The sequence below is a fragment of the Oncorhynchus tshawytscha genome, linkage group LG23, assembly GCF_018296145.1.
Source record: "Oncorhynchus tshawytscha isolate Ot180627B linkage group LG23, Otsh_v2.0, whole genome shotgun sequence".
In the NCBI taxonomy this organism is placed as follows: domain Eukaryota; kingdom Metazoa; phylum Chordata; class Actinopteri; order Salmoniformes; family Salmonidae; genus Oncorhynchus; species Oncorhynchus tshawytscha.
In genome coordinates, this window is record NC_056451.1 from 9531938 (window position 1) to 9558177 (window position 26240).

Below are 26240 nucleotides of genomic sequence, written 5' to 3' on the forward strand. Positions count from 1 at the left end.
TAAAAACCCGACAAGGTTTGAAATTCTCCATGAACTAACTGACGCTCAGTGGGTACAGCATGGCGCTTGCAACGTCGGAGCAGTGGGTTGGATTCCCGGGACCACTCGTAGGGATAACGAATGCACGCATGACTACGTTGCTTTGGGTAAAAGCATGTGCTAAATGCCAGATATTATGCTGATATATTATCTAAGAGGGGAAGCAGAACAAGTGGGAGTCACCCAATAACCGCCCTTAAACATATAGATATAGCAGATGTATTAATAGGAAATTATCATAACAGGAAATTATCATAACAGTGTCTTCCTGCTCCTTGGTAATGATGTAGGTCAGTAGTACAAATGTGTTTGTAGGTCAATTGACAGTATCGATGTACATGGACTTTGTCTGAAGTCGCTGTCATTGGCAGACATCTAAATCAATTAAATGCTTTGCCTGAACAGGTCAAACCAACAGATCAGCTTGAATTTGGACACGCTGGGACGTCAGAAAGATGACATAATTACACAGACTGTTTTGAAATACTTTAGTTAAACTTTATGAAAATGGTTGATGACACACACACTTTAAAAAAAATAACACTCCGATGAGTTGCTGCATATTTTAGAACTTTTCATTTCTCTCCAGGGCATTGTGTACAATCAAATCTTTTACAGTACATTTGCTCCCCCGACCCCCCCCCACCCCACTTTCCTCCCTGAAGCTAATAAATACAGTACATCCTTTGATCACTCACTGTTTGGCCGTGCACAGCAAGGCTCACACACTTACACAGCTGACTTACTCAGTGCACAGGCAAGAGACGGAAGGAGTAGGGGGGGGGGGGCAGTACAACGATGGAAGAGAGAGAGGAAGAGTGAAAAAGACAATAGGAGGGGAGATGAAAGGGAAAATAATTAGGAAAAGAGAAGACTGTTTTTGATGGAGTGAGCGGGAATCAGAGGTTGGGGGAGTGAGCAGAAAATAAAATGAGATGACCCTCCGACAAACAAAAACAAGAAGAAACAAGACAGACTACAAAATAAAGATATAAAATGAAAAGGAACAACATATAAACATCAATTTGAACAATACTGCAATATTTCCCTTTATCCAGGCCTACACTTCTGGCTGGTCCTTTTTAAGTCCAGCCCAGTTTACACTAGAAAGTCACTAGTTTATTGCATCCCTCTGTTTACCTGGTCTACAAAGTCTGCGTCCCAAAGGGCACATTATTTCCTATGTAGTGCACTACACTATAAAGGGAATGGGGTGCTATTTGGTACGCAGCGCCTGGGTCTACAGAGTACAGTCAGTAACCCTGAAACACTTCAAGTCCAATCCAATAACACAATCAGAAGTTGACCAAGTGCAAGAAAAAAGAAAAAAAAAGTATCAGACAAAAACAAACTCAATCATACTCATCTTAATAATACCAAATGTAACAGTGACAATGTGACGTTGAGGACACTCCTTTCTAATACACATATATCTTCGTCTTCTTGTCCAACTCCAGATCTTTGCTTGCTTGTCTCATTTTGCCCTAAAAACACACTTTAGTGATATACTACTTTTTACACATTCAAAAGTAGTATAAAAATCACCAAATATCCTTATTGCTATGACCAGTAAATATAAAAGATTAACTTAATAGCTCTTCCTTGGTCCGCGCTGAAGCATTAACACAGAACATATAGGGGGAAAAAGAAATCACTCGTGTTGAGAGCGGGACAGGACTTTTCGAAATCAAAGTCGTGCTAAATAAATACTGGAACGGTCTGGCGCGCACACTCATCATTTGCTCGCTCGCAATTCTCGAAACAACCCAGTCACCCTCAAAAAGACAGCTGACGATAAAACGAGCTAGTAGAAGACTTGAGTCTTTTTGGATTATTAACATCTAAAAATAAAAAATAAAGTATTGTTTGGAAATGATTCTCCAATAGCAGATCAAGTCTAAGATGGAAGCTGCTGATCCCAGATGGAGAGCGAGAATGAGAGAGCGAGAGAGAGAATGAGCGAGCGAGAGAGAGAATGAGAGAGCGAGAGAGAGAATGAGCGAGCGAGAGAGAGAATGAGCGAGCGAGAGAGAGAATGAGAGAGCGAGAGAGAGAATGAGCGAGCGAGAGAGAGAATGAGAGAGCGAGAGAGAGAATGAGAGAGCGAGAGAGAGAATGAGAGAGCGAGAGAGAGAATGAGAGAGCGAGAGAGAATGAGAGAGCGAGAGAACAAAAAAAAAAAGTGTTAGAAACAGGAGACTTTCTGTAATCCATCAGAGCTTTCCCCTCCCTCGTCATGTGTCCCTCATTTCCAGAGGCTCAAGGGGGACTTAGCTGAGCGGATCCCTCACACCGAGGCACATAAGTCCCCTAGGCTGGCTTCAGCTGGGAACAGAGCCATAGCTGTTTATCAGGGCTGGGAAAGCTCCCAATTTCCCAAATGTCAGAGTCCATCCATATTGAAAAGCAAAGTTAAATCTGGGTTGGCCCATTTTGAGAAATGCAGTCGGTCCAAGTCAAGTCAGTCCGTTATGAAATGCGCTGGACCGGAGTCTGTCCATTTGAAACGCAGCAGCAGGGCTGCACATGTTGAAATGCAGTAGATCGTCCGTTTTCTTTTGAAAATGTCTCTTGGATTCTCAGGCAGGGGATATGGTTCAAGGTGAGCAGCATGGTTGGTTGCATGTGAGGAGCAGATGGTACTATACAAACTGGCCAGCCTTTTGCCCTGACTGTGGGAGATATGGTTGGCTCACCGTGCTATGTTATTTCTGTAGTCCTGAAGACATTCCCAGTCTGTCTGGGCGTGAGAGAAGGTGGGACTTTGCCATTGCAGGTTACTCAGACTGAGGTGTGGGGAGTTATGGGTAGTGTAGTACCCCAAAGGTCAATCACCACCCACCTCATTGCAGGTTGCTCAGACTGAGGCGTGGGACCCCCCCCCAACCCACATCACTCCCTGTCTGTTTTGAGTAGAGAAGCAGGAGCGGAGCTTGGGATCGGGTGAGAGAGAGTGTCACTCTCCCTTATTGGCCCAGCTGGACCCTCCCCTCTGGCCACCTCGGTTCTCGCCCCCCGTGGTCCATTCGTACCCACTTGAGGGCTTGAGGTTGGAGGGTGGAGGGAGGGAGGATCAGTGCTCAGTGAGAGACTCTGAAGTGGGGTTCGAGGGGGGATCCTGCTGGACTTCTGGAGTGACGACGCCTCGGTGGAGCTTTTCCAACGACTGTTTCATCTGAGAGAGAGGACAGAGGAGGAGGCTAATGTCATTACGACAGCCATGATGACTAACAGTGAAGCCGTTTGTAAGCCTTAGGGAACGCTTCGTAAATGATGCGTGCACATGCTTGGACACATACACACACCTGGTCTAGCAGAGTGACTGAGGATTGGAGGATCTGTTGCCATTTGCCCAGCTGGGCCTGGTGGAACTGTCTCTGAAGCTGCAACACCTGGGCCCACTCTCCTGCCGACTGGGGTAGAGGACTGGATGGAGAGACAGGAGAGAGAGAAGAACAGTTAGTTCACATGCTAAAAATGCATCTTTGGTAGTAAGTAATATCCAATGCTGGTGCTGGTTTGTTCTTGAGCAACGGAAGAGAACAAATCATAGAACAAAACAGAACAGTGGGAATCAGAGGTGCATTCGGTTCTAGTTTAAATCTAGTTTTCAATCAAATGGAGAACAGGAAGCCTCCTGGGTGGCGCAGTGGTCGAAGGTGGTCGAAGGCGCGACCGGGAGTTCCATGGGACGACGCACAATTGGCCTAGCGTCGTCCGGGTTAGGGAGGGTTTGGCCGGAAGGGATATCCTTGTCTAATCGCACACTAGCGACTCCTGTGGCGGGCCGGGCACAGTGCACGCTAACCAGGTCGCCAGGTGCTTCCCCCGACACATTGGTGCGGCTGGCTTCCGGGATGGATGTGCGCTGTGTTAAGAAGCAGTGCGGCTTGGTGGGTTGTGTTTTGGAGGACGCATGTGTCATGACGTTGGCCTGGGGGGTAGGTTTATGACAGTCATAAATACTTCTTCCCCCCTTTCTCCTCTCTCTACCCTACTGAGGTTACATTTGCAAAACCCTTGGTTAACAGAGATTCTGGGAACATCAGTATGTGGGGGGAAATTAACTATATTCTGGTAATCCGACCAATGGAACATATGCGGTGGTACTTAATGAATATGATGTCAGTTCGGTTGTCATCTGAGACATTCTCATCAATGATCAGATGACATAAACTCTACAGTGGAAAGTCTACACAGAGTTATCGGATTCACATGGAATTGTTGTTCAATTTAAATGTTTGAATATGAAATTATTCGTGATGGGATGAAATGTGATTTTAGCTTAGTTCCGAGGATGTGAGGACGACGGTCCGATGTCAGAATGGTTCAGATAATAACTACAGAACGAAGCCAACATCAGCGTTAGCTTGGTAGCGAATGGTATGAACTTTGAACTCTTATTCACTACAGAAGTGATACCTCCTAGCTGTTGAGTTAGCAACAGCAGATGCAAACAAGGGTTAGGAAGGAACAGACAGAATATCCCGTCTATCACCCAACAACGTTACTACAACGTATGCAATTGACATCCAGAGACATTCTTCAAAGGACTCGGTTTGGCAACACGGCCTTCCATCTAACACCAACCTACCGAAGCGCAGCTCAGAGTAAATATTTATTGCATTTTCCTTTTCCAAATGGCCGGTAATTTAGAATGCATAAGATACTGTATTTACGATAGCACAGCTTCTTCCCTTTGTTCCTCAGTCTTCCCGCTCTTTCACTCAAACCCAGCACCTTTTCTTTTGTGTAACAAGCTGTCATATCTGTTCTGCCCGCTAGGGACGTTTTTCTTTATGACGTAATTTGTAATCAAGTTATGATTTAATTATGTGTATGTGTAATTCTTTGTGATTAGTTAGGTATTTAGTAAATAAATAATTAAACCCAATTTTGTATCGCTGATTCAAGCCAGGATTCGTGCAGATAACCAAGAATTTACAACTTTCAGATGAGACTGAATTAAGGTGAGGATTAATGTTGACTGCTATTGATGTAAAATATTACAAGGTCTAAGAGTTTATTCGGAAGATAACAGCTCAAAAATATTATTTTGTGGTGCCCGACTCTAGTTAATTACATTTACATGATTAGTTCAATCAGGTGATATTAATTACGGAGAAATTATTTTATAGAATTGCACGTCACATCACTTAATCCGGCATAGCCAAAGACACGACACATGGCTTTCGATCTTCGTCTCTCCCGAGCCCGTATGGGAGTTGTAGCGATGAGGCAAGATAGTAACTACTAACAATTGGGTACCACGAAATTGGGGAGAAAAAGGGGGGTAAAAAAAGAAAAAAAAGGACAACAGGACAGTGTCCTCTGATGGGTAAGTAGTAATGGCTATAATATAAAGATGTATCCTGGTTTGGTTACCTGTCAGACAGAGAGAAGGAGTGCCACGTCTCCAGTGTGTGTGCAGCTCTCTCCAGAGAACACAGCTTGTAAAACAAGAGCATGTTGAGGGCCACCAACACCACCAGACTAGAGGAGAGAGAGAAGAGAGGTGATAGGGCAAAACAGCATGGAACGAGAGAGAAAGAGTAAATGTATTGACGTTAGTATGGGCCAAAAACGGAAGGAGCGAGACTGTGTTATGAATAAAGGGAATATGAGAACTCGAGGAGGAATGGAAAAGTGGTTGCGCACCTCAAACTGTAACACAGCACAAAATGTTTTTGGACAACAGAGCATACTAGACCATCAAATGACAGCGCAGACGCCACAACGCCGAACAGTCATTCAACGAGACATTGACGATGTGACACCCAGTCTCTTATTATACTGTACCTGACACAGATCCTATGTACATGAAGCGATAGAGAGAGAGAGACAGTGGGAGGCCGTCAGTAAGCAGAGGAGATATTAATTTTCATTGAAACCCCCCCCTCAAAACACTGACGACATTGACTACAGAAACAAAGAAACAAGCATTCAGACTCATTTGTCACATACTGTGGTGATTACAGTAATGCTACAGGGATGAGAAGTCCACAAAAACACTTTCACATTCACTCACAAAAGGTCCAATCCCAACTTGAGTTTAGTGTAGGTTATGTATTGATGTCAATAGGAGGATTGTGTGAAACGTATCTCAAGTATGGATTCATCCTAAAGCTCATACGCTGGACGGACAAGATTAGGCCATTGATAATTCCCTTAGGGGAAACGATCAGTGTTTCTTTTCACACACGCCGAGAGGTCAGAACTCACATGAAGCTGACTATGAGCAGTATGGTAGAGATGCCGTTGCCTCCGCCACGCGACCCCTCTCCGTGCTTGTACTGACCACCTGGTCAAAGGGAGAAACGCATTACTTCCTGCCAGAAGAGCCTGTATGCAGTTCCAAAATCACACCAGCAGATGTCAGTGTATAAAGCAAAGAGGAACACCAGTGGCATCTGACATTTAGCTGTATGAATCATCAGAAACCTGGAGACAAATAAGTTTGATTGACACATTTGAGGTAATCGTTGAACTCTGCTTGACAATCTTTTATATGGGTCTTATTTATCAGGTGTCAAACAGAAGAATATTAACTGATGCATCTCCTGACGCCACCACGACCCTGTTGACTCACCCGCCTCTCTCCGCTCCTCTCCTATTCCTCGGTCCCCGCGCTCTCCACCTCCCGCGCCACCTCCCTCTCTTTCCCGGTCCGCCAGGCGCCGGGAGCAGGTGCGTTTGCGTCGCCGCAGGGCCGGGGGTGTCTTGGCAGAGTCTGCCCCCACCACATCCCCAGAGGTCACCACTGACACCTCAGACTGGAGCAGGGTCTCCAGCTTACACACCTCACTCTCTGATAGGGAGGGAGGGAGAGAGAGACAGCGACAGAGAGGGGGAGAGAGAGAGACAGACAGAGAGAGACAGCGACAGAGAGGGGGGAGAGAGAGACAGACAGAGAGAGACAGAGACAGACAGAGAGAGACAGAGAGGGGGAGAGAGGGGGAGAGAGAGACAGAGAGGGGGAGAGAGAGACAGAGAGGGGGAGAGAGAGACAGAGAGGGGGAGAGAGAGACAGAGAGGGGGAGAGAGAGACAGAGAGGGGGAGAGAGAGACAGAGAGGGGGAGAGAGAGACAGAGAGAGACAGAGAGAGACAGAGAGAGACAGAGAGGGGGAGAGAGAGACAGAGAGGGGGAGAGAGAGACAGAGAGGGGGAGAGAGAGACAGAGAGGGGGAGAGAGAGACAGAGAGGGGGAGAGAGAGACAGAGAGGGGGAGAGAGAGACAGAGAGGGGGAGAGAGAGACAGAGAGGGGGAGAGAGAGACAGAGAGGGGGAGAGAGAGACAGAGAGGGGGGAGAGAGAGACAGAGAGGGGGAGAGAGAGACAGAGAGAGACAGAGAGGGGGAGAGAGAGACAGAGAGGGGGAGAGAGAGACAGAGAGGGGGAGAGAGAGACAGAGAGGGGGAGAGAGAGACAGAGAGGGGGAGAGAGAGACAGAGAGAGGGAGAGAGAGACAGAGAGAGACAGAGAGAGACAGAGAGGGACAGAGAGAGACAGAGAGGGACAGAGAGAGACAGAGAGGGGGAGAGAGAGACAGAGAGGGGGAGAGAGAGACAGAGAGGGGGAGAGAGAGACAGAGAGGGGGAGAGAGAGACAGAGAGGGGGAGAGAGAGACAGAGAGGGGAGAGACAGAGAGGGGGGACAGAGGGGGAGAGGGGGAGGGAGACAGGGGGGAGGGGGAGAGAGAGACAGACAGAGGGGGGAGAGAGACAGACAGAGGGGGAGAGAGAGACAGACAGAGGGGGAGAGAGAGACAGACAGAGGGGGGAGAGACAGACAGACAGAGGGGGAGAGAGAGACAGAGGGGGGAGAGAGAGACAGAGGGGAGAGACAGACAGGGAGAGACAGACAGAGGGGGAGAGACAGACAGAGGGGGAGAGACAGAGAGACAGAGGGGGAGAGACAGAGAGACAGAGGGGGAGAGACAGAGAGACAGAGAGACAGAGAGAGACAGACAGAGAGACAGAGAGAGACAGAGAGAGACAGAGACAGAGAGAGACAGAGAGAGAGAGAGAGGGAGAGAGACAGAGAGAGGGAGAGAGACAGAGAGACAGAGACATAACCAGAAAGAGGTAACCAATAAGAACACAGACACTACTTTATCCCGAGTAGGAGAATAAGACTACAATGTAAGTCAGTCTCACCCATGTGTCTGTAGTACTCCTCGATGCCACTCCAGGTGTTCTTCTCGATGAGCGCCTTCACCAGGCTCCACGGCTGCTTCTTGTAGCAGATATCTGACGACACCCTGCAGACACACAAGCAGCCACAACTCAGAGTCCATCACACTGTAACCAGTAAGCCAACCCTGAAGCACTCTGCATCACTAGACATAATGCACGGTACTGCACATACCTGGGATCCCCAACAGAATTAAATAGAACGTATTATATAACAGTATTATGACATCTCTAAAGGGATCACACGGTTCACCAACGACAGAAGCTAGAAACGTATCATAATGAACACCGATCCGCCACTCGTGTGATGGCGCCGACAGACCTGGCAGTTCTGCTTCTAGCATTTCGCTACGCCCTCAATAGCAATCTGCTAAATATGTGTATGTGGCCAATAAATCCGATTTTGAGTAAAACTTGCACCTCTTAGAACAGTTTAAAAAGGACACTTCATCCATATCGGGTGTATTTTATGTGACGTAAGAACATAAGCTCACGGTTTCTAAGGCAGTGAGTTCACCTGGTACATACAACATTTAGTAGGCACACAAAAAAAAGTTGTTTCAAACAACTAAATGTTCCTATTGCCATTTGATCTGCACAGGTGACTCATATACAAACTATTAGTCAAAAGGCCTTCTTCAGTGTGCTGGGTGGTGAAAGTAGGTATATACCGGAGTCTGCTCTTGTTTTTGTTGATGGCGGTGAGGCAGTAGCGGTGCACGGTGTAGAAGTAGTCCTGGTAGGGGATGCCCGAGGTAATCACCTCCGAGTCCACCACGTAACACTCGCCCGGGGCACTGTTCTTAAACAGCGTCTGGATGGAGCGAGGGAAAGAAAGGTGTCAGCGTTAGCGAATGATCTACGGGGGTGTGTCTCGATCCTCAGAAGGCGAGTCAAGTCTTGTTCTCCAACTCAGTGGAGACTCCCAACTCCAACGTCTCCGTGCCGTGACCTAGATTTTGTCTTGTTGTTGTTGTGTGAACCGGATATTCAAACCAGAACATGGGAGGACAATGGAGGCTGGTGTCGCTTTAGAAATCGGAGGACAGGCTCATTGTAATGGCTGGAATTAAATGAATGGAACCCTATCAAACACATCAAATCTATATGTTTGATCCGGTTCCATTCATTACAATGAGCCAGTCGTCTGATTTAACGTGACACCAGCTACCACTAATGTTGACCAAATGTTTTTTTAAACTGTAAAATCTAACGTGCTGACTGACTGACCTGAGTTTCCACTACGGGGGCGGTCTTGGGGCCCAGGGGGTTGTTGATGGCGATGGTGTAACTCAGGATCCGGTTGGTGTTCCCAGTGCAGCTGTCCTGCTGCCACTCGCGAACTGACAGGTCTGAGGGGGACAGAGAGAGAGGACAAGGAAAAGAATGAGGGAGGGAGTGAGTGTGTGTGAGGGAGAGAGAGAGAAAGTAAGTGAGAGAAATCGAGTGAAAGGAGTAGTGAGAGGACAGAATGAGAGGAAGACAGAGGGAGAAAAGGGAGAGGGACACAGCACCGCTTCACAGAGGGAAATGCACTAATTAAAGCCACACAATGTCCTAAAAAGCTGGCAGGGGCACAAACCAGGGAGGCCACCAACCAACCAACTCCACGCCTCTATGGCAGCATCTAATAAACGACAACTTTAGGGAACTGTGCTAAGAACAACGAATATGCAGAGCCCTGTACTGCTTCTCTCAAAACAGACAATAGCATACATATCAGGTGTTGAAGAAAAGAAAAGAGAGCGAGAGAGACAGATGGAGGAAGGTTAACACAGCGTAAACAAACACAGTGGACTGCTTATTAGCGCTACAACACACTGGCCTATGTCTGAGGAGAGGGGAAGGAAGGGGGCGGAGGGGGGAGACCCTGACCGCATCCCAAATGGCACCCTATTATTCATGTAGGGAATAGGCCAGGATGCCATTATTTGGGACAGCTCCAGTCTAAGCACTAGGAGGATAATAACAATCATTCCATCCCCGTACATGACGACAGCCATACTGCGTGGAGCAGCAGAGACGTCCTACAGATGAGCACCAGTGTATCAGGAGATAGTCGGTCGGGTGGCATTCCCTAAATAGAGCACCACGTTTGACAAGGGCCCTGGTCAAAGGAAATGCACTATATACGGAATAGGGTGCCATCTTGGACGCAGCCCTAAAGCTTACTGTACAAGCCCTGGAGGAGTGGACTTTAGGAAGGGCTGATCAGTCACATGGAATGAACTAAGCATTTAGCATCCTATCGTGTTGTAACCTATCCATGTTTCTAGGCAGACTATCACTAGTACTGGGAAACAGTTGTGTGTACAGGAATGTAATCTAGGAACAACGTTTCTACTTAAAAAATGTAAGGAGATATTTGGAAAGGGAATGAAAACAGAATGAGCAGAAAGGGAGAGGGATCAAGAGGAACAAAAACGTTGCCAATGCCAACCGTGTGTAAGATCAACAAAGAGTGTGTGTGTCTCCGCGTATGTACAGTGGCTTGCGAAAGTATTCACCCCCGTGGCATTTTTCCTATTTTGTTGCATTACAACCTGGAATTAAAATAGATTGAGGGTTTGTATCATTGGATTTACACCATTAAACACCATTAACACCATGCCTACCACTTTGAAGATGTCAAATATTTGTTTGTTTCACGATAAAAATAATAATAAAAATAGAAAACCTGAGCATAACTATTCACCCCCCCAAAGTCAATACTGCAATTGCAGCATCAAGTCTCTTGGGGTATGCCTCTATAACCTTGGTACATCTAGCCACTGGGATTTTTGCCCATTCTTCAAATCAAAACTGCTCCAGCTCCTTCAAGTTGGATGGGTTCTGCTGGTGTACAGCAATCTTTAAATCATCCCACAGATTCTCAATTGGATTGACGTCTGGGCTTTGACTAGGCCATTCCAAGACATTTAAATGTTTCCCCGTAAACCACCAGTGTTTCTTTAGCAGTATGCTTAGGGTCATTGTCCTGCTGGAAGGTGAACCCCCGTCCCAGTCTCAAATCTCTGGAATACAAACGGGTTTCCCTCAAGAATTTACCTGTATTTAGCGCCATCCATCATTCCTTCAATTCTGACCAGTTTTCCAGTCCCTGCCGATGAAAAACATCCCCATAGCATGATGCTGCCACCACCATGCTTCACTGTGAGGAGGGTGTTCTCGGGGTGATGAGGTGTTGGCTTAAAGTGGTCCTATTGACAGCTCCTTCAGGGTCATCTTTGGGCTCTTCATTGCCTCTCTGATTAATGCCCTCCTTGCCTGGTCCGTAAGTTTTGGTGAGGTTTGCTGTGGTGCCATATTCTTTCCATTGATTAATAATAGATTTAATGGTGCTCCGTGGGATGTTCAAAGTTTCTGATATTTTTTTATAACCCAACCCTGATCTGTACTTCTCCACAACTATGACCCTGACCTATTTGGAGAACTCCTTGGTCTTTATGCTGCCACCCCTTGCTTAGTGGTGTTGCAGAATCTGGGCCCTTTCAGAACAGGTGTAAATATACTGAGATCATGTGACACATCATGTGACTTAGATTGCACACAGGTGGACTTTATTTGACAAATTATGTGACTTCTGAAGGTAATTGGTTGCACCAGATCTTATTTAGGGGCTTCATAGAAAAGGGGGTGAATTAATATGCACGCGCCACTTTTCCGTTTAGAATTCATTTGCATTTTTGGAAACAAATTATTTTTTTAAATTTCACTTCACCAATTTTGACTATTTTGTGTATGTCACATTACATGAAATCCAAATAAATTAAAATATGAAACAATATGAATGTGTATGTGAAGAACAGGTGTGCGAGTGTGTACACGTTTGCGCTGTACGGACCTGTGAAGTGCCGTTGGGAGAAGAGATGCTGGATGAAGTGTGTGTCTGCGGAGAAGAGCAGGTCATGCAGCTTGTCCACGCTCATGCGCACCACCATGTTGATGTGCAGCCGGCCAGCCAGGTCCGCACAGAACGACTCCACCTCGTCTGGACGGGGACAGAGTTACACAGTCGTCACAACTATAGTAGACATACCACAGGTGAGATCAAGTCTAATCATCAGAATTTCTATGATAGATTTTTTAAATGTTATACCCCCCCCTCCCAGGATTTGTTGCAACTGCATTGACAAACGGGGCCTAGATAAGCTGGATTGCCAATCAACTTCAATTCCAGTGTCAGATGAAATGGCTTTTCAAGTCAATTAAATATAAAAACTTTCAGCGATAATGGGGAGGATAATGTCCTTTTTTGTTGACGAGAGACACAGTTTAACACAGTTCTGTTTGAGCAGAAGAGAACTGTAAAAGACTCCCCACTTTACAGGCCTCAAAGTAAATACATTGTGGTTGCGAACACAGTTCAGACTTCTGTAACGTGAACGTTGCACTTGTCAAATCAGTCACTATATATTGTTTTTCTGCTCCTAGTACTCTGTCATCTGCTAAGTGAATGCTGACGTCTCGAGTTTCTCTTGAGTTTTGCCTTTAATGCAGCAAGTAACAGTCTGTTCTCAGGAGAGTCCATGACTACAGTATTGTAGGTCCTACTAGACTACTATTATGGTATCAACAGGAAGGGAGTATTTGCAGTAGCTTCAACTGGCGTTCTCTTCTGCATCTACACTAATCTGAGAAAAAAGGATAGCTAAAAGCAGCAGAGTGGAAACCAATCGCTTTCACCTGTCACCTTCTTTCAGATTAGTGGGAAGGAAGGAAAGGAGACAAGGAGAGAACCACCCTACGGACTATTAGAATTTCACCTTTGTGAAGTGTCTACAATCCCATTTTTCCCTCTCAAATCTCCCACGTCTGCATCAGATTAAAATGTATTTTTTATGTTTGCCTAAACGTAAATGTTTTTCCATGAAACTACTCTCCTGTGGGCTCCAGGAACTCACCCTCTTCCTGTGTGTCTGAGGAGTTGCTGGGGTCAGTGGGCAGCTCGTCGTCGTTGGTGAGCTGGTCCAATGAGGAGAGGTTTCCCAGGCTGGTGGCAGATTGGGGCATCATGTGATTGGCAGATTCCAACAGGAAGTCCCCGTCCTCCTCCACATACTAGGAAATGGCATGCGAGGGGAGAGAAAGGGGTAGTTAGTTACCACACACCGTGAGGTCATTATGGCAGAAACACACACTAACACAGCAATCCCAACATCCTCACATAACTGAGGAGCCTTGGAGGACTAGTACGACCTCAAAGCCTCTCTACTCTGCCCTGGTCAGACAACAACACTGGCTCTTTTAGGCACAGCATGGGCCACGTCCCAAATAACACCCTATTCCCTATATAGTGCACTACTTTTGACCAGGGCCATAGCACCCTATTCCCTGTAGTACACTATATAGGGAAGAGGGTGCCATTTGGAACACAGCATTAACATTACATCCGGATGGCCGTTTAGAGCCAACAAGCGACTCTGATCTACTGGGGTATATGTATCCTATCAAGATAAACCACGGAACTATCCCCCCCGATGCCCTGGGTCATATTCACTTAAGACAAAGTTTTGAAACATTTTACCCTAATGAATATGACCCTGTAGTTCCCTGGCATGAAATCAAATAAAACTCACGAAAGAGGCAGCAGCCGAGGCGGGGGCGGACAAGGAGGCGGTGTGTGTGGTGGAGGGCAGGGAGCTCTGGGAGCTGGGCGGGCTGGGGTCTGGGGGGTCAAGGGAGGGGCTGCCGGGGATGTCTACGGGCAGACAGGTGGATGAGGAGGGAGGAGAGGAGCCCAGACCACCGCTGACTAGGAGGGGGCCACTGGGGAACAAGGCTGCCATGGAGGAGGGTGAGCTGCCCAGAGAAGCTATGGCCCCCAAGGAGCTGAGGTCCAACAGGTCAGAGACAGAGACTGACTCTTCCACTGGCCTGAGATGTGGTGGGGGGATGGAAGGAGAGGTTGAACGATACACAAAGAGAAAGAAAAGAGAGACAGAGAGAGATGAAGGGGACAGAAAAAGGGCAGTACGGGGGAAAGAGGGCAAAAACGAGAGAGAGAATGAAGGACGGGAAGACAGAGGAGAAAAAGGAGAAAGAAACAGCATGATTAATCAAATCAAATTTAATTATATAGCCCTTCGTACATCAGCTGATATCTCAAAGTGCTGTACAGAAACCCAGCCTAAAACCCCCAACAGCAAGCAATGCAGGTGTAGAAGCACGGTGGCTAGGAAAAACTCCCTAGAAAGGCCAAAACCTAGGAAGAAACCTAGAAAGGAACCAGGCTATGTGGGGTGGCCAGTCCTCTTCTGGCTGTGCTGGGTGGAGATTATAACAGAACATGGCCAAGATGTTCAAATGTTCATAAATGACCAGCATGGTCGTATAATAGTAAGGCAGAACAGTTGAAACTGGAGCAGCAGCACGGTCAGATGGACTGGGGACAGCAAGGAGTCATCATGTCAGGTAGTCCTGGGGCATGGTCCTAACAATTCACAATCCCAGTAGTGGGTTTTAATTGAAGGGATCGATAATCCAGAGACATCAAAGTTAACGGACGAGAGTTCTAATTTAATGGACAACGCCAAACTAAATGGTCGCACGCACACACACTTCAGACTTTTTCCCACACACAGCGAACATGTACACTCACAGTAGACCGTTAATGTGCTCGTCAGTGGGGGAGACATAGTCATCGTCTTCACTGGTGAGGCCCAGCTCAGTGCCGTAACACTGATGGACGATGTGCCACAGCTCCTTTGGGGAAAGAGGCTGAGGGGAAACAGACATTAACCGTCTCAATAACTTCTTGGATTTTCCTCTTGTAGGACATTAAAACACCAATCAATAATTCAATCATTCAGTAACCGATAGTTTTGGTCAGTGTTTTATGCATTTTGGGTCCCGTTGCATTATGTTATATTTCATCACTGAATAGTTCTATTATCCAATAAACGACATAAATAATATTGTTTGCCCCCCCTCTCAGTATTTGGAAGTGCCTTTGTTCCGGCACGGTGATATATATGCCCAGTTAATGTCACACTGGCAGGTGTGAGAGAGCTGGAGGTGGGAGGAGGAAGAGGAGGTGGGTACCTTGTCCATCAGTGCGTTCTGCCACAGTCTGAACATCATCATGTAGCTGCGATCCCTCGCCCCGAAAGACGTGAAGAAGTGCTGGATGAAACGACAGAGAGAGAGAGAGAAAGAGAGCAAGCAAAGAGGAAAACAAATACAGTGAACGATGGAATGATGGCTAGTGGTCATTGCTATTGATGTGGCTTGTCAAAAACAATGACAAATAGTTAATTTTGCCATGATAAAAAAGAAGTTGTTTGTCAGTCAAGCATTGGAAGCATCTAAACCAGTGGTTCTCAACTGTTTTTGCCTTGGGACCCAAATATGACAATTAAGTCGCGACCCAATATTATGGAATGTTGATCATTACATTTTGTAATGTTGTATTGTAGCTGCCTTTTTGGGCAGGTTTCACTTGCTAAATAGACTCTCTCAATTGTGGTATTAAAAGGAAGTACACACAGCCATATTAACTGAGAAAACATTTACCAATTGAAGAAAATAAGCCATTTAATTTTAGACCACCAATTCAGGAATGGGGTGTAATAAATGATCAGACTCAGAACATAACATTATTGTACTGGTTTTGATGTCAATGAAAAGTAACACATACCAGTGTTTAAAATAGAAAAAAAACACCATCATTAGGAATTCTTAATTATCAATTACAATGTCAATAGTTACACAACCTTGACTTTAATTTTTTAAAGGTGTACATTTTTAACCAGATCACTAAAATGTAATATGAAAATCAGAATGAATTAACAATAATAATTAACATAGTGAACAATAAGTAATTAACCTGTTTATTTATTGTGTGTGTGTGTGTGTGTGTGTGTGTGTGTGTGTGTGTGTGTGGCCTATCAGTGGGAAAGCTGGGGGTGTTTCTTTAGTTTGATAAGTTAATTTATTATTGAAATCTGGGGTGATGGTTGACAAGGCAACTCGGAGGTCATGCTGGCTGTCCAGTTTTTTTCTGATTTTAGTTTGTTTTCAGCACTGCCATTGCAGAGAAGCCACTTTCAGACTGATCGGTACCTTGATTCTGATTGCATGACAAGTGAGAGCAGGATACTCTACCATTACGCTCACCAGAACTGTCATTTCTGGGAAGCGCACGCTCAGTCCACGATCAAATGACAGCTCCACCAGCTGGCATCTCCGTTGCTTGGCAACGTGATGTTTCCCATCTCCACTTGATAGGGGTCCCTGTATCCAGTCATCTTGTCTCCTGTTCTCCTCCGGGAAGTTGTCGCAAAACTTTCCCTGCAGCTTGACAAGATGCTATTTAACGGTGTGTCGCCGTGCGGTTTGTTGATCGGATTCTGAATCTTGAAATCAGCATTGGGAAACATGTTCATCCCTCCCGTTAGAAACATGATTTGCCCAAACGGCAAGCTTAATCTTGAAGGCTTCCACTTCGTCCCCCTGTACAAATTGATTGTGTCTCCTCCCTTGCATTGATACATTGAGAATATCCAGATAAAAAATATCCAACCTGCGCAAGCGTTTCCTCACAATCGGAAAGTTTGGGCAGAGGGGACTTGTTTACCAAAAGAAACGCAGAAATCTCTGCTCGAAGCTCATAAAAGCGACCCAACACCTTACACCTGGAAAGCCAGTGAACCTCTGCATGATAAAGCACCCGATGGTGCTCCCTCCCCATATCCCTGCAGAAGGCCTGAAACACCTGCTTCTCCTAGAACTCTTTTTGATATAGTTGACACGCTTGATCACATCCTGGAGAGTGGCGTGGAGCTCAGGCACCATGTCCTTCGCTGCCAACGCCTCCCTATGTAGGAAGCAGTGGTTCCACGTCACACTCTGTGCTCTCTCCAGGATCCACTTTGCTACCCCGGAGTGCTTTCCCGACATAGCAGCTTCCCCATCAGTGGTCACAGCGACGCACCCATCCCAGGCCAGTCCCACGGAGCCCAAGTGCATATCCATTGTGTTAAAGACAGGCTTTGCAGTGTTGGTGGTGGGCCAATCAGCACTTAAAAGGAACTGCTCCTAAAAGTTATTATCCCAGGCGTGTCTGACATAGACCATTAGAATTGCATGTTGAGCCAAATCTGTAGATTCATCAAGCTACAGGGCGTAATGGCCATTTGGATGTCTGCCGTATTATGCCCTCAGACATGTCCTGATTTCTCCTGTCATTGGATAGGGATGTGGTTTTCAAGTTGGTTGGCGGCAAACTCTCCCAAGATTTCAGTGCACATATCAATCGCAGAAGGGAGTATGAGATCCTCTGCGCTGGTGTGGGATTCTTTGCACTTAGCAATGCGCTGGGCCTCAAGGAATGATGCGAAGTGCCCTTTCTTGTACCGTGCATAGGTTCTTCAATTAATCTTGTGAGGACTCCAGATATTGACATTTCCTTCTTTTTTTGTTTTTAAGTCAGCCGTCTTATCTTTGTCTTGGATGCTTGGTGTCCAGATCCCATTTCATTTTGGAAGGGTTTCATGCTCTCATTAGCTAACAGCTCGTTGCATAGGACGCACTGCGGTCCACACTCACCCTGCCTGTCTTATATGTAAAACCATATTTGATGGGGGAGGTTTTTTCTCTTCTTGACAGGGACCGGGTTGTCTGCCTTGGTGTTCATATGGGATGCAGCAATGGATGAAGATGGAGCTGCACGTTTTAAAAACTTGTCCATGATTTTACTCTGATGGCTAGCCGACATGAGTTAAATGACAGTTAACTATGCACATGTGCAAGGCCTGCAGAACACACCTGCATAGTTAGCCGTCAATCAAGCTAGCTGTCAAAAAGATCTGTATTATCTAAGTGGACGTGTCACATTTAAACAAAATAACAATCTGTCATTTCATTGGATCAGTGTGTGTGTGGGAGGGGGGGTGAGAACGTTATTGGATTGGTCAGCGAGTGAGCGCAGGGCGAAAACCCTCCGAATCCGAACGTAGCTAGCCATTTCACCACTGCGGACACACTGCGCGTGTAAAGTCAGCAGCAGTAAGTGCTGCAGCGGTATCCTTTCCAAATAAACCTCTCGCGACCCTCCCCCCAGTTGACAATCACTGAGCTAAACAATACGTATACTGTCTACAAGAACCTATAATAAAAGTTAGTTTCCTTTTTCTTTACATATCATTGATGCACCTGTTAACTACTGTTCTTCCACTACTCTGAACCGTCATAGTAGGCTGTGTGACTGAATATCGAGCCCCTTGGCTCACCTTGTCGTGGTCGGTGCTGATCTGAATGGCGTTGGGGATGACCTTGGCAGTCTTCTCCTTGGTCAGAGTGGTCACATCTTTCAGCAGGATTGTAATCTGAACAGAACAGGAGGGTTAGTGTGCGTCTGTGTGTGTGTGTGTGGAGGGTTGGTTCTTCTATCCTTGTGGGGACCTAAAATCTCCCAAAGTCCCCACAAGGATAGTAAAACAAGGTACTTTGGGGGATTTTTAGGCCCACACACACACACACAGGATTAAGGCTATTTAAAGCTCAGATGTTAGGTTTAGAGTTACAATTAGGGTAAGGTTTAGGCTTAGGAGTTGGGTTTAAGGTTAGGGAAAATAGGATTTTTATTGGAAATCAAATTTAGGTCCCGACGAGGATAGAAGAACAAAAAGTGTGTGCGCGCGTCTATAACTTACAGTGGTTTCCCAGCGGAAGATATTGCTATAGAAGCAGAGCCAGTTCTCTGATAGATAGAGTCTCCCCTGGAGTAGAATGTCTTTCTGCAGCGCACATGAGTAGTCTGGGGAGGAGAGGAAGAGGTTGGAGGAGAGACGTCAGGCTGACAAAGCCACAGCATCGGCCCTTCACTTCCACAGTGTCAGCACAAAGTAGGTGTTTGTGAGTGTCGCGCGTCACTCACCCACTATGAGGCGTTCCGTGTCTGGCAGCTTCTTGAAGAGTTTACGGAAATCCTCATTGCGCTGTTTATAAGTTGGACTGAGAACCTGAGAGAGAAAGAAAGATTACTTTGTTGCTCTTCTATGCTTTATCAAATATAATCTTGCAGAACCAGTCTTGCAGAACCAGTATGAATATTGTATATACATCGAGTTCCAAAAGTATTTGGACAGTAACAATGTTGTTTTGGCTCTGTACTCCAGCACTTTGGATTTGAAATGATACAATGACTGAGGTTAAAGTGCAGACGGTCAGCTTTAATTTGAGGGTATTTTCGTGCATATCAGGTGCTGTTTAGAAATAACAGCAGTTGTTGTACATAGTCTCTTCTCCCCCCCAATTTTAGAGAACCAAAGGTATTTGGACAAGTTCACTAATATGTGTATTAAAGTAGTCAAGTGTAGTATTTGTTCCCATATTCCTAGCATGCAATGACTACATCAAGCTTGTGACTCCCAACAAGACTTTGCTGACAGTCTGCACTTTAACCTCATAGTCATTGTATCATTTCAAAATTATATGAGCCAACAACAAAAAATGTGTCACTGTCCAAATACCTTTGGACCCCACTGTACATCTGGCATGTGAGATTACATCAGATACTATGTCCCTGAGGTAAAACCAACAGGCTGAGTAGGTAAATGAGAAGAACACTAAGGTGACTGAACAGTTAAATCACCTAAAGTTCAAAGCTTAGTGAAAAGGGTTAAATGAGGGAGGTGGCAATTTAACAGAAACCGTTTTCGGCATCTGTTGGTGCCATTTCATACTGTACTATGCACTCCAACCAGGAAACACTGGAGCTACCATCAGCAGAATAAAGTGCACCGGAGTGTGAGCCACTGATGAACAGTTCCTTGAAGTGTATACTTACATTGTACCAGCTCTGCATTTTCTGCAATGGAAAGAAAGAACAGCAGATAATCAGTGATGAACAGCATGCAAAAGGTTTCTCCATCATTAAACAGTAAATGTCGAGTCTTATCTATTTTGACATTCATGTAGTTGGGGAATAGGTTAAAAAGGGACACTGCGGAAAAACTAGCTATTAGGCCTGTATGGCATTCCTTGATGTTCTGGTCATTTATCAAGCTTGGTGTGTGTTTCTATCATCTCTGACTTTCCTGCGTGTTAAGGTCTGATGCAGCCGTTTTTATCTTAATATTAAATAATTTGTGTAAAAATTAAGTACCTTACTGTGATTTTTTTTTAAAACCATTTTGATTCAAAACAAACAAAAATTGCTTCTTAGCAAAAAGCAATTCCTTAAGCAAGAATTTTTCTAAGACTGTCTAGGAGTGGGGAGGGAAAAACTGAAAACGAACTGCTATTGTTAGAGGTTTGGAACTCCATCCCACCAAAACAGGTTGAAATGCCAGATGGTCTTTTCAAACAGCTCTTACACTAAAATGGCATCATCATCATCATCATCATTTTCACAATATTTTTCCAAACTCATGTGGAAATATATATATATATATATTTTTCCAAACTCATGTGGAAATATATATATATATATATATACTGCTCAAAAAAATAAAGGGAACACTAAAATAACACATCCTAGATCTGAATGAATGAAATATTCTTATTAAATAGTTTTTTCTTTACATAGTTGAATGTGCTGACAACAAATCACACAAAAATGATCAATGGAAATCAAATTTATCAACCCATGGAGGTCTGGATTTGGAGTCACACTCAAAATTAAAGTGGAAAGCCACACTATAGGCTGATCCAACTTTGATGTAATGTCCTTAAAACAAGTCAAAATGAGGCTCAGTAGTGTGTGTGGCCTCCACGTGCCTGTATGACCTCCCTACAACGCCTGGGCATGCTCCTGATGAGGTGGCGGATGGTCTCCTGAGGGATCTCCTCCCAGACCTGGACTAAAGCATCCGCCAACTCCTGGACAGTCTGTGGTGCAACGTGGCGTTGGTGGATGGAGCGAGACATGATGTCCCCGATGTGCTCAATTGGATTCAGGTCTGGGGAACGGGCGGGTCAGTCCATAGCATCAATGCCTTCCTCTTGCAGGAACTGCTGACACACTCCAGCCACATGCGCTCTAGCATTGTCTTGCATTAGGAGGAACCCAGGGCCAACCGCACCAGCATATGGTCTCACAAGGGGTCTGAGAATCTCATCTCGGTACCTAATGGCAGTCAGGCTACCTCTGGCGAGCACATGGAGGGCTGACTCTGACACAAGACTCTGTCTTGTCTGTCACATGTGCTCAGTGTGAACCTGCTTTCATCTGTGAAGAGCACAGGGCGCCAGTGGCGAATTTGCCAATCTTGGTGTTCTCTGGCAAATGCCAAACATCCTGCACAGTGTCTGGCTGTAAGCACAACCCCCATCTGTGGACGTCGGGCCCTCATACCACCCTCATGGAGTCTGTTTCTGACTGTTTGAGCAGACACATGCACATTTGTGGCCTGCTGGAGGTCATTTTGCAGGGCTCTGGCAGTGATCTTCCTGCTCCTCCTTGCACAAAGGCGGAGGTAGCGGTCCTGCTGCTGGGTTGTTGCCCTCCTACGGCCTCCTCCACGTCTCCTGATGTACTGGCCTGTCTCCTGGTAGAGCCTCCATGCTTTGGACACTACGCTGACAGACACAGCAAACCTTCTTGCCACAGCTCGCATTGATGTGCCATCCTGGATGAGCTGCACTACCTGAGCCACTTGTGTGGGTTGTAGACTCCGTCTCATGCTACCACTAGAGTGAAAGCACCGCCAGCATTCAAAGTGACCAAAACATCAGCCAGGAAGCATAGGAACTGAGAAGTGGCCTGGTCACCACCTGCAGAACCACTCCTATAGGCTAATTGCCTATAATTTCCACCTGTTGTCTATTCCATTTGCACAACAGCATGTGAAATTTATTGTCAATCGGTGTTGCTTTCTAAGTGGACACTTTGGTTTCACAGAAGTGTGATTGACTTGGAGTTACATTGTGTTGTTTAAGTGTTCCCTTTATTTTTTTGAGCAGTGTATATAAAACTCAGTAAAATCATGTTTTTGACGGCACTGGGCCTTTAACATTTGGCTTTTAGCCTATGATTCATGCATTGACAATATGCACACAGTCAATCAATTCCAATTCCATTTAACACTGTGGCCGTGTCCAAAATCTAGATGTCAAAGTGCACGACAGGTCTCCTCTGCAAAAAGGTCCATATTAATGACAGATTGTTGAGTTATCTTCGAGTAATTCTGACTATTTTGAGGAAATGTATACTGGCTACGGTGTGTCAAAATGGACAAACAGTACTATTGCTGCTTTTTTCTAGTTTTTCCAGCTAAGGTCTTTTAAGGGAGTGTGCGAGCACACTCGTTCGGTTAGCTGAGTTTAGCTAGGCGTCAGCTGAACCGAAGTATGCTGACGCCATTACTTAAACTCCATACTGTGTACTAATCGTACCACATACTATTTCGAACTTACTGTTTAGTAAAAACAAACGCAGTAAGCAACAAATATCAGCATACTACGGATAATGTATCTAATGGCAATTGCGTTTATTCCCTTCATTCATACATTTTGGCACAGTGCATCCCATCAGCTGATTATCAGCTGTTGTCAGACACACGTGGGCCTCGAAAGACTATTCTCTTCCTCAATAGGGTTCATTGAATTCTACTAGATTAAATTCCGAAATGAGTATGACATCCTGACATTTAAAGCACTACATTTCACATACTATAAAAGTTACTTTTCGACCCTTCCCAAAACGCCTACTATTTATAAAGCAATAATGGGTATTCGGACACGGCCAATGACTACTGACTGTGTGGCTGTGTCGTCATGTCTGTCCTTATCTCTAAGCAGGGCTGTATTCAGCAGGACACATCGTTGTGGAACATTCAAATATAAATATAGTATAGAAATACACAAATTCCTCTCTGACATGTAGACAAAGGAATCACGTCAGCTCTATTCATGACATTTCTATCTGCAACGCTCCACCTCCTTTTCCTACTGAATATGGCCCCGGTATATTGTTGACATAACAAAATGAGAGTGGCATTAGACGGGGCACCCTTACCTTGGCGTTGCGGCTGAAATGGCGTGAGGCGACGGGGTATGCGGAAGCGGTGGCGGAGGGCAGGGGGCTGTCCGAACCTCTCCTTTCCCCACTGCGCTCCCCCGGGCCACCCTCCACATCACTGGTCCTGCTTCCACCCCCACCACTACCCCCCAGCACCCGACGGCGCAGAGAGGGGGAGCTGCCAGGGGTGCTGCGCGGAGAGTTACTGGCGGTACTGAAGAGAGAGACAGAAGAGGAGGAGAGATTGACAGTGGCCAAGGATGTAAGTAGTTAAGCCCATCTGGCCATGCTGGAAAGGATGGAAGAACTGTGCTTTAGCTAAAAACACACTAATCACCAACCACTAACTCTAACCTTTCTCCCAACTGATTGGTGGCGATTAGAGCGGTCAGACACGGTCCATTCCTATATAGCCCTTCCTCTACCATCAACATAAATGGGGGAAAAAGCACTGCTTGGTAATACTACAGTAGGTAGGTGCTGTTTCTCAATTGATCTTATTTCCAAGGCACTGGAGCAAGAATGAATACGCCTACATGAAACACATTAGGGCAGAAAATGTTCAATGGAGGTTTTTATGAAGAGCACTTTTATCAAGTTAGGTGTGTAGTGTGCTTACACAAACATGCTGTTGTCTTCCTTATAGTGAAAGCAGAAATTCGGAACTTAAAAGACAAGGTCAAACCTATATTGCTGCCATAATATGTGCAGCTCATGTTCAGAGTTCAGGTATGGCCCCATAAAAATGGCTGTATTGATGCCATAACAAAAGTTTCCATGGTTGCAGACTTGCGCTTAATTTGCAGTTTGGTGAAAACTGACAACCGCCTTTTGTTTTGACTCTTACAATCATATCGTACTAACTAGCTATAAACACACACAAATAGTCTCTTTCAACAGACACTGTGGTCTACTGTGTGAGCTCATTTGATCCCTTTGTTCATCTCAAGCAATAACTGATAGCCCACACACAGACACAGAGTAATCCCTCCACTGTATACAGCCACAAGCATTTATACACTACCACCAACCTCTAGATCATATTGTTCACCCCTTCTTTTGCATCTGTTTCTATTTCTCTCTTTATGCACCTTCTGTTTCTCTTTTCTCAGTGTTCCCCTCTTCTTTTTTCCTATCCATAGCCTCAGATCAGTCAGCTTCCCCTTCTCCATTGCAGTCTCTCTTCCCTTTCCTCTAACTCTTCTCTCATTACTGCCAAAACCACACTGGTCCAACTGTCAGTTGTCATGGTGACCTGAGGGAAGGGGGGTGGACTAGGGGTTAATATCAGCATTATCGCCAAGGTAACAACCCCCTTGTGAAATAACCCACCAATAGTAGCTGTGATTCTGAATAATGAAATCATAAGAATGAGCCAACACTTGAGGCGATGCCTGCTGCCAGATTTGCGCATTCAGAAATGTTCTCAAGGCACTTTATCCATGTACAGTACAGTAGGGTTTCCCAAACTAGGTCCTGCCCCCTAAAAAATTGTGAAAGAATTAAATGGCAATGTAAAATACTGTCATATAATTATACAGTTAAAGGTTTTATGCACTTTTCGGTATAAATAGCCTCTAAAATATAAATAGACCATAAAAGTAGAAATGTGTGTTTTTCTGGGAGGCTGAGAGTGCTATTATATGATACAATATCAGTAGGCCAACTTGTTACATTTACAATGTGTCTAAATCCTATCATCAACTGATTTCAGACAGTGTATGTATGGCTGTGGATTAACTGCATTGTGTGAATGGGATGTCACAATATTGGCAGTTGATTTGACAAATTTAATGGAATCATTCCTCTAAAAAAGGCTGGCTGGCTAGCTAACATACAGTGCAGATAAATACTTCAAATTCACAATTTGAAATATTTTTTAATCACAGAAATGGCAAACCATGGTTGACCAACTCCCTGACCAAAATGGTTTAAGTTTATCCCATCGTAAGAAGGTTCATGTCCTTTCTAGTATTCTAATTCTGTGGGGTGTGACCCTTCAAATACGTCACTGGTGTAACCCGAACCGGACATTATCGTGCTCGTGTCAATCTGTCAGTGAGTTTACAAACGAAATGTAGAGATGCAAATGACTGTCAAATGGAACTACCACAATATTGCATATATTTTATTTAGAGCTCTGTTTTTGAAAGATTACTTTCATCCAAGCACAGCCTACTGTAAAATGAGTCGCAAAATGAACGCTACCACCATCCACAGTGCCTGTCGGACAACAGAACGTAAACAACGATAGAATGTAACTCCGTGAACTCGCGCTGCCTACGTGAGATATGAATTAAACAAGCACAATAACAGATGCTGTCAGAAATTAGCCAAATCAGGTCGCTGATTTCAGACTGCTATAGACGCACACGTATGGCAGGCACGGGTTCCGAAATTGCCATTCGAATCAAACGACGTTCATATCCTTTCTACCAGTCCATCCATCTTTCAATTGGCAATCACTGACTGCCCACAACCACTGACTGACCCCCCAGTTCCGCATCCACATGGATACGAGTGTAGCCTATACCTTTAAAATACGAGGACAAACAGGCAAAACATTTCCATTTGGAGGGCAGACTGCCCTATTACGTAAATAATATTGCCACTTACTCTACCATGTCATGAGGTGTTTTCAATGTGGACGTGATGTCCACACGCTGCTTTATAGTATCTGTATCACTTGGGCACCGGTCCTGTGTGCACAGCGCCGAGCCAGCCGAAGCTACACTGTCCATCCGATGCCTGTTTTGTCGGATATAAAAACGAGCACTTCATGTGCGACCTGTTTCACTTCCCCATAACCAACATCCTTCCCTCGCAGGCAGGTAGCCCGAACTCAACCAGTCTCCTATTCTGTGTCTGGGCAAGCTAGCGTTGACAAACTGCGCCCATAAGTAATCCGTTCTGAACACACAGGCAGCAGAGAAAGGGGGGAGGAGGAGGCACAAGAGAGGCCATGCACAGTAGCAGTGCACTCTTAGGAAAAAATAAATAAATAAAAGGTGCCATCTAGAACCTAAAAGGGTTCTTCAGAGA

General features: G+C 45.4%; 1 protein-coding gene across 5 annotated transcripts in view; it reads right to left on the reverse strand.

Moving 5' to 3' along the window:
* Positions 1-2097: 2097 nt before the first annotated feature.
* The window catches only part of gramd1a (GRAM domain containing 1A), a 34965-nt gene continuing 10822 nt past the window's right edge, over positions 2098-26240 (reverse strand). For 3 of the 5 annotated variants that reach the window (XM_024396575.2, XM_024396569.2, XM_024396606.2), the window contains 19 exons: positions 23196-23412; positions 20025-20045; positions 19113-19197; positions 18889-18992; positions 18466-18561; positions 15278-15358; positions 14835-14953; positions 13813-14110; positions 13138-13294; positions 12078-12224; positions 9464-9585; positions 8905-9047; positions 8198-8301; positions 6629-6847; positions 6262-6340; positions 5839-5850; positions 5425-5532; positions 3345-3465; positions 2098-3214 (listed from right to left, as the gene is read on the reverse strand). In XM_024396575.2, coding sequence (XP_024252343.1) covers positions 3113-3214; positions 3345-3465; positions 5425-5532; positions 5839-5850; positions 6262-6340; positions 6629-6847; positions 8198-8301; positions 8905-9047; positions 9464-9585; positions 12078-12224; positions 13138-13294; positions 13813-14110; positions 14835-14953; positions 15278-15358; positions 18466-18561; positions 18889-18992; positions 19113-19197; positions 20025-20045; positions 23196-23412 — 2335 coding nt within the window. In that variant the 3' untranslated portion in view covers positions 2098-3112. Of the gene's footprint in view, positions 3215-3344; positions 3466-5424; positions 5533-5838; positions 5851-6261; positions 6341-6628; positions 6848-8197; positions 8302-8904; positions 9048-9463; positions 9586-12077; positions 12225-13137; positions 13295-13812; positions 14111-14834; positions 14954-15277; positions 15359-18465; positions 18562-18888; positions 18993-19112; positions 19198-20024; positions 20046-23195; positions 23413-25814; positions 26111-26240 lie in introns of those variants that run through there. The other 2 variants (XM_024396601.2, XM_024396595.2) reach the window with 2 other exon arrangements.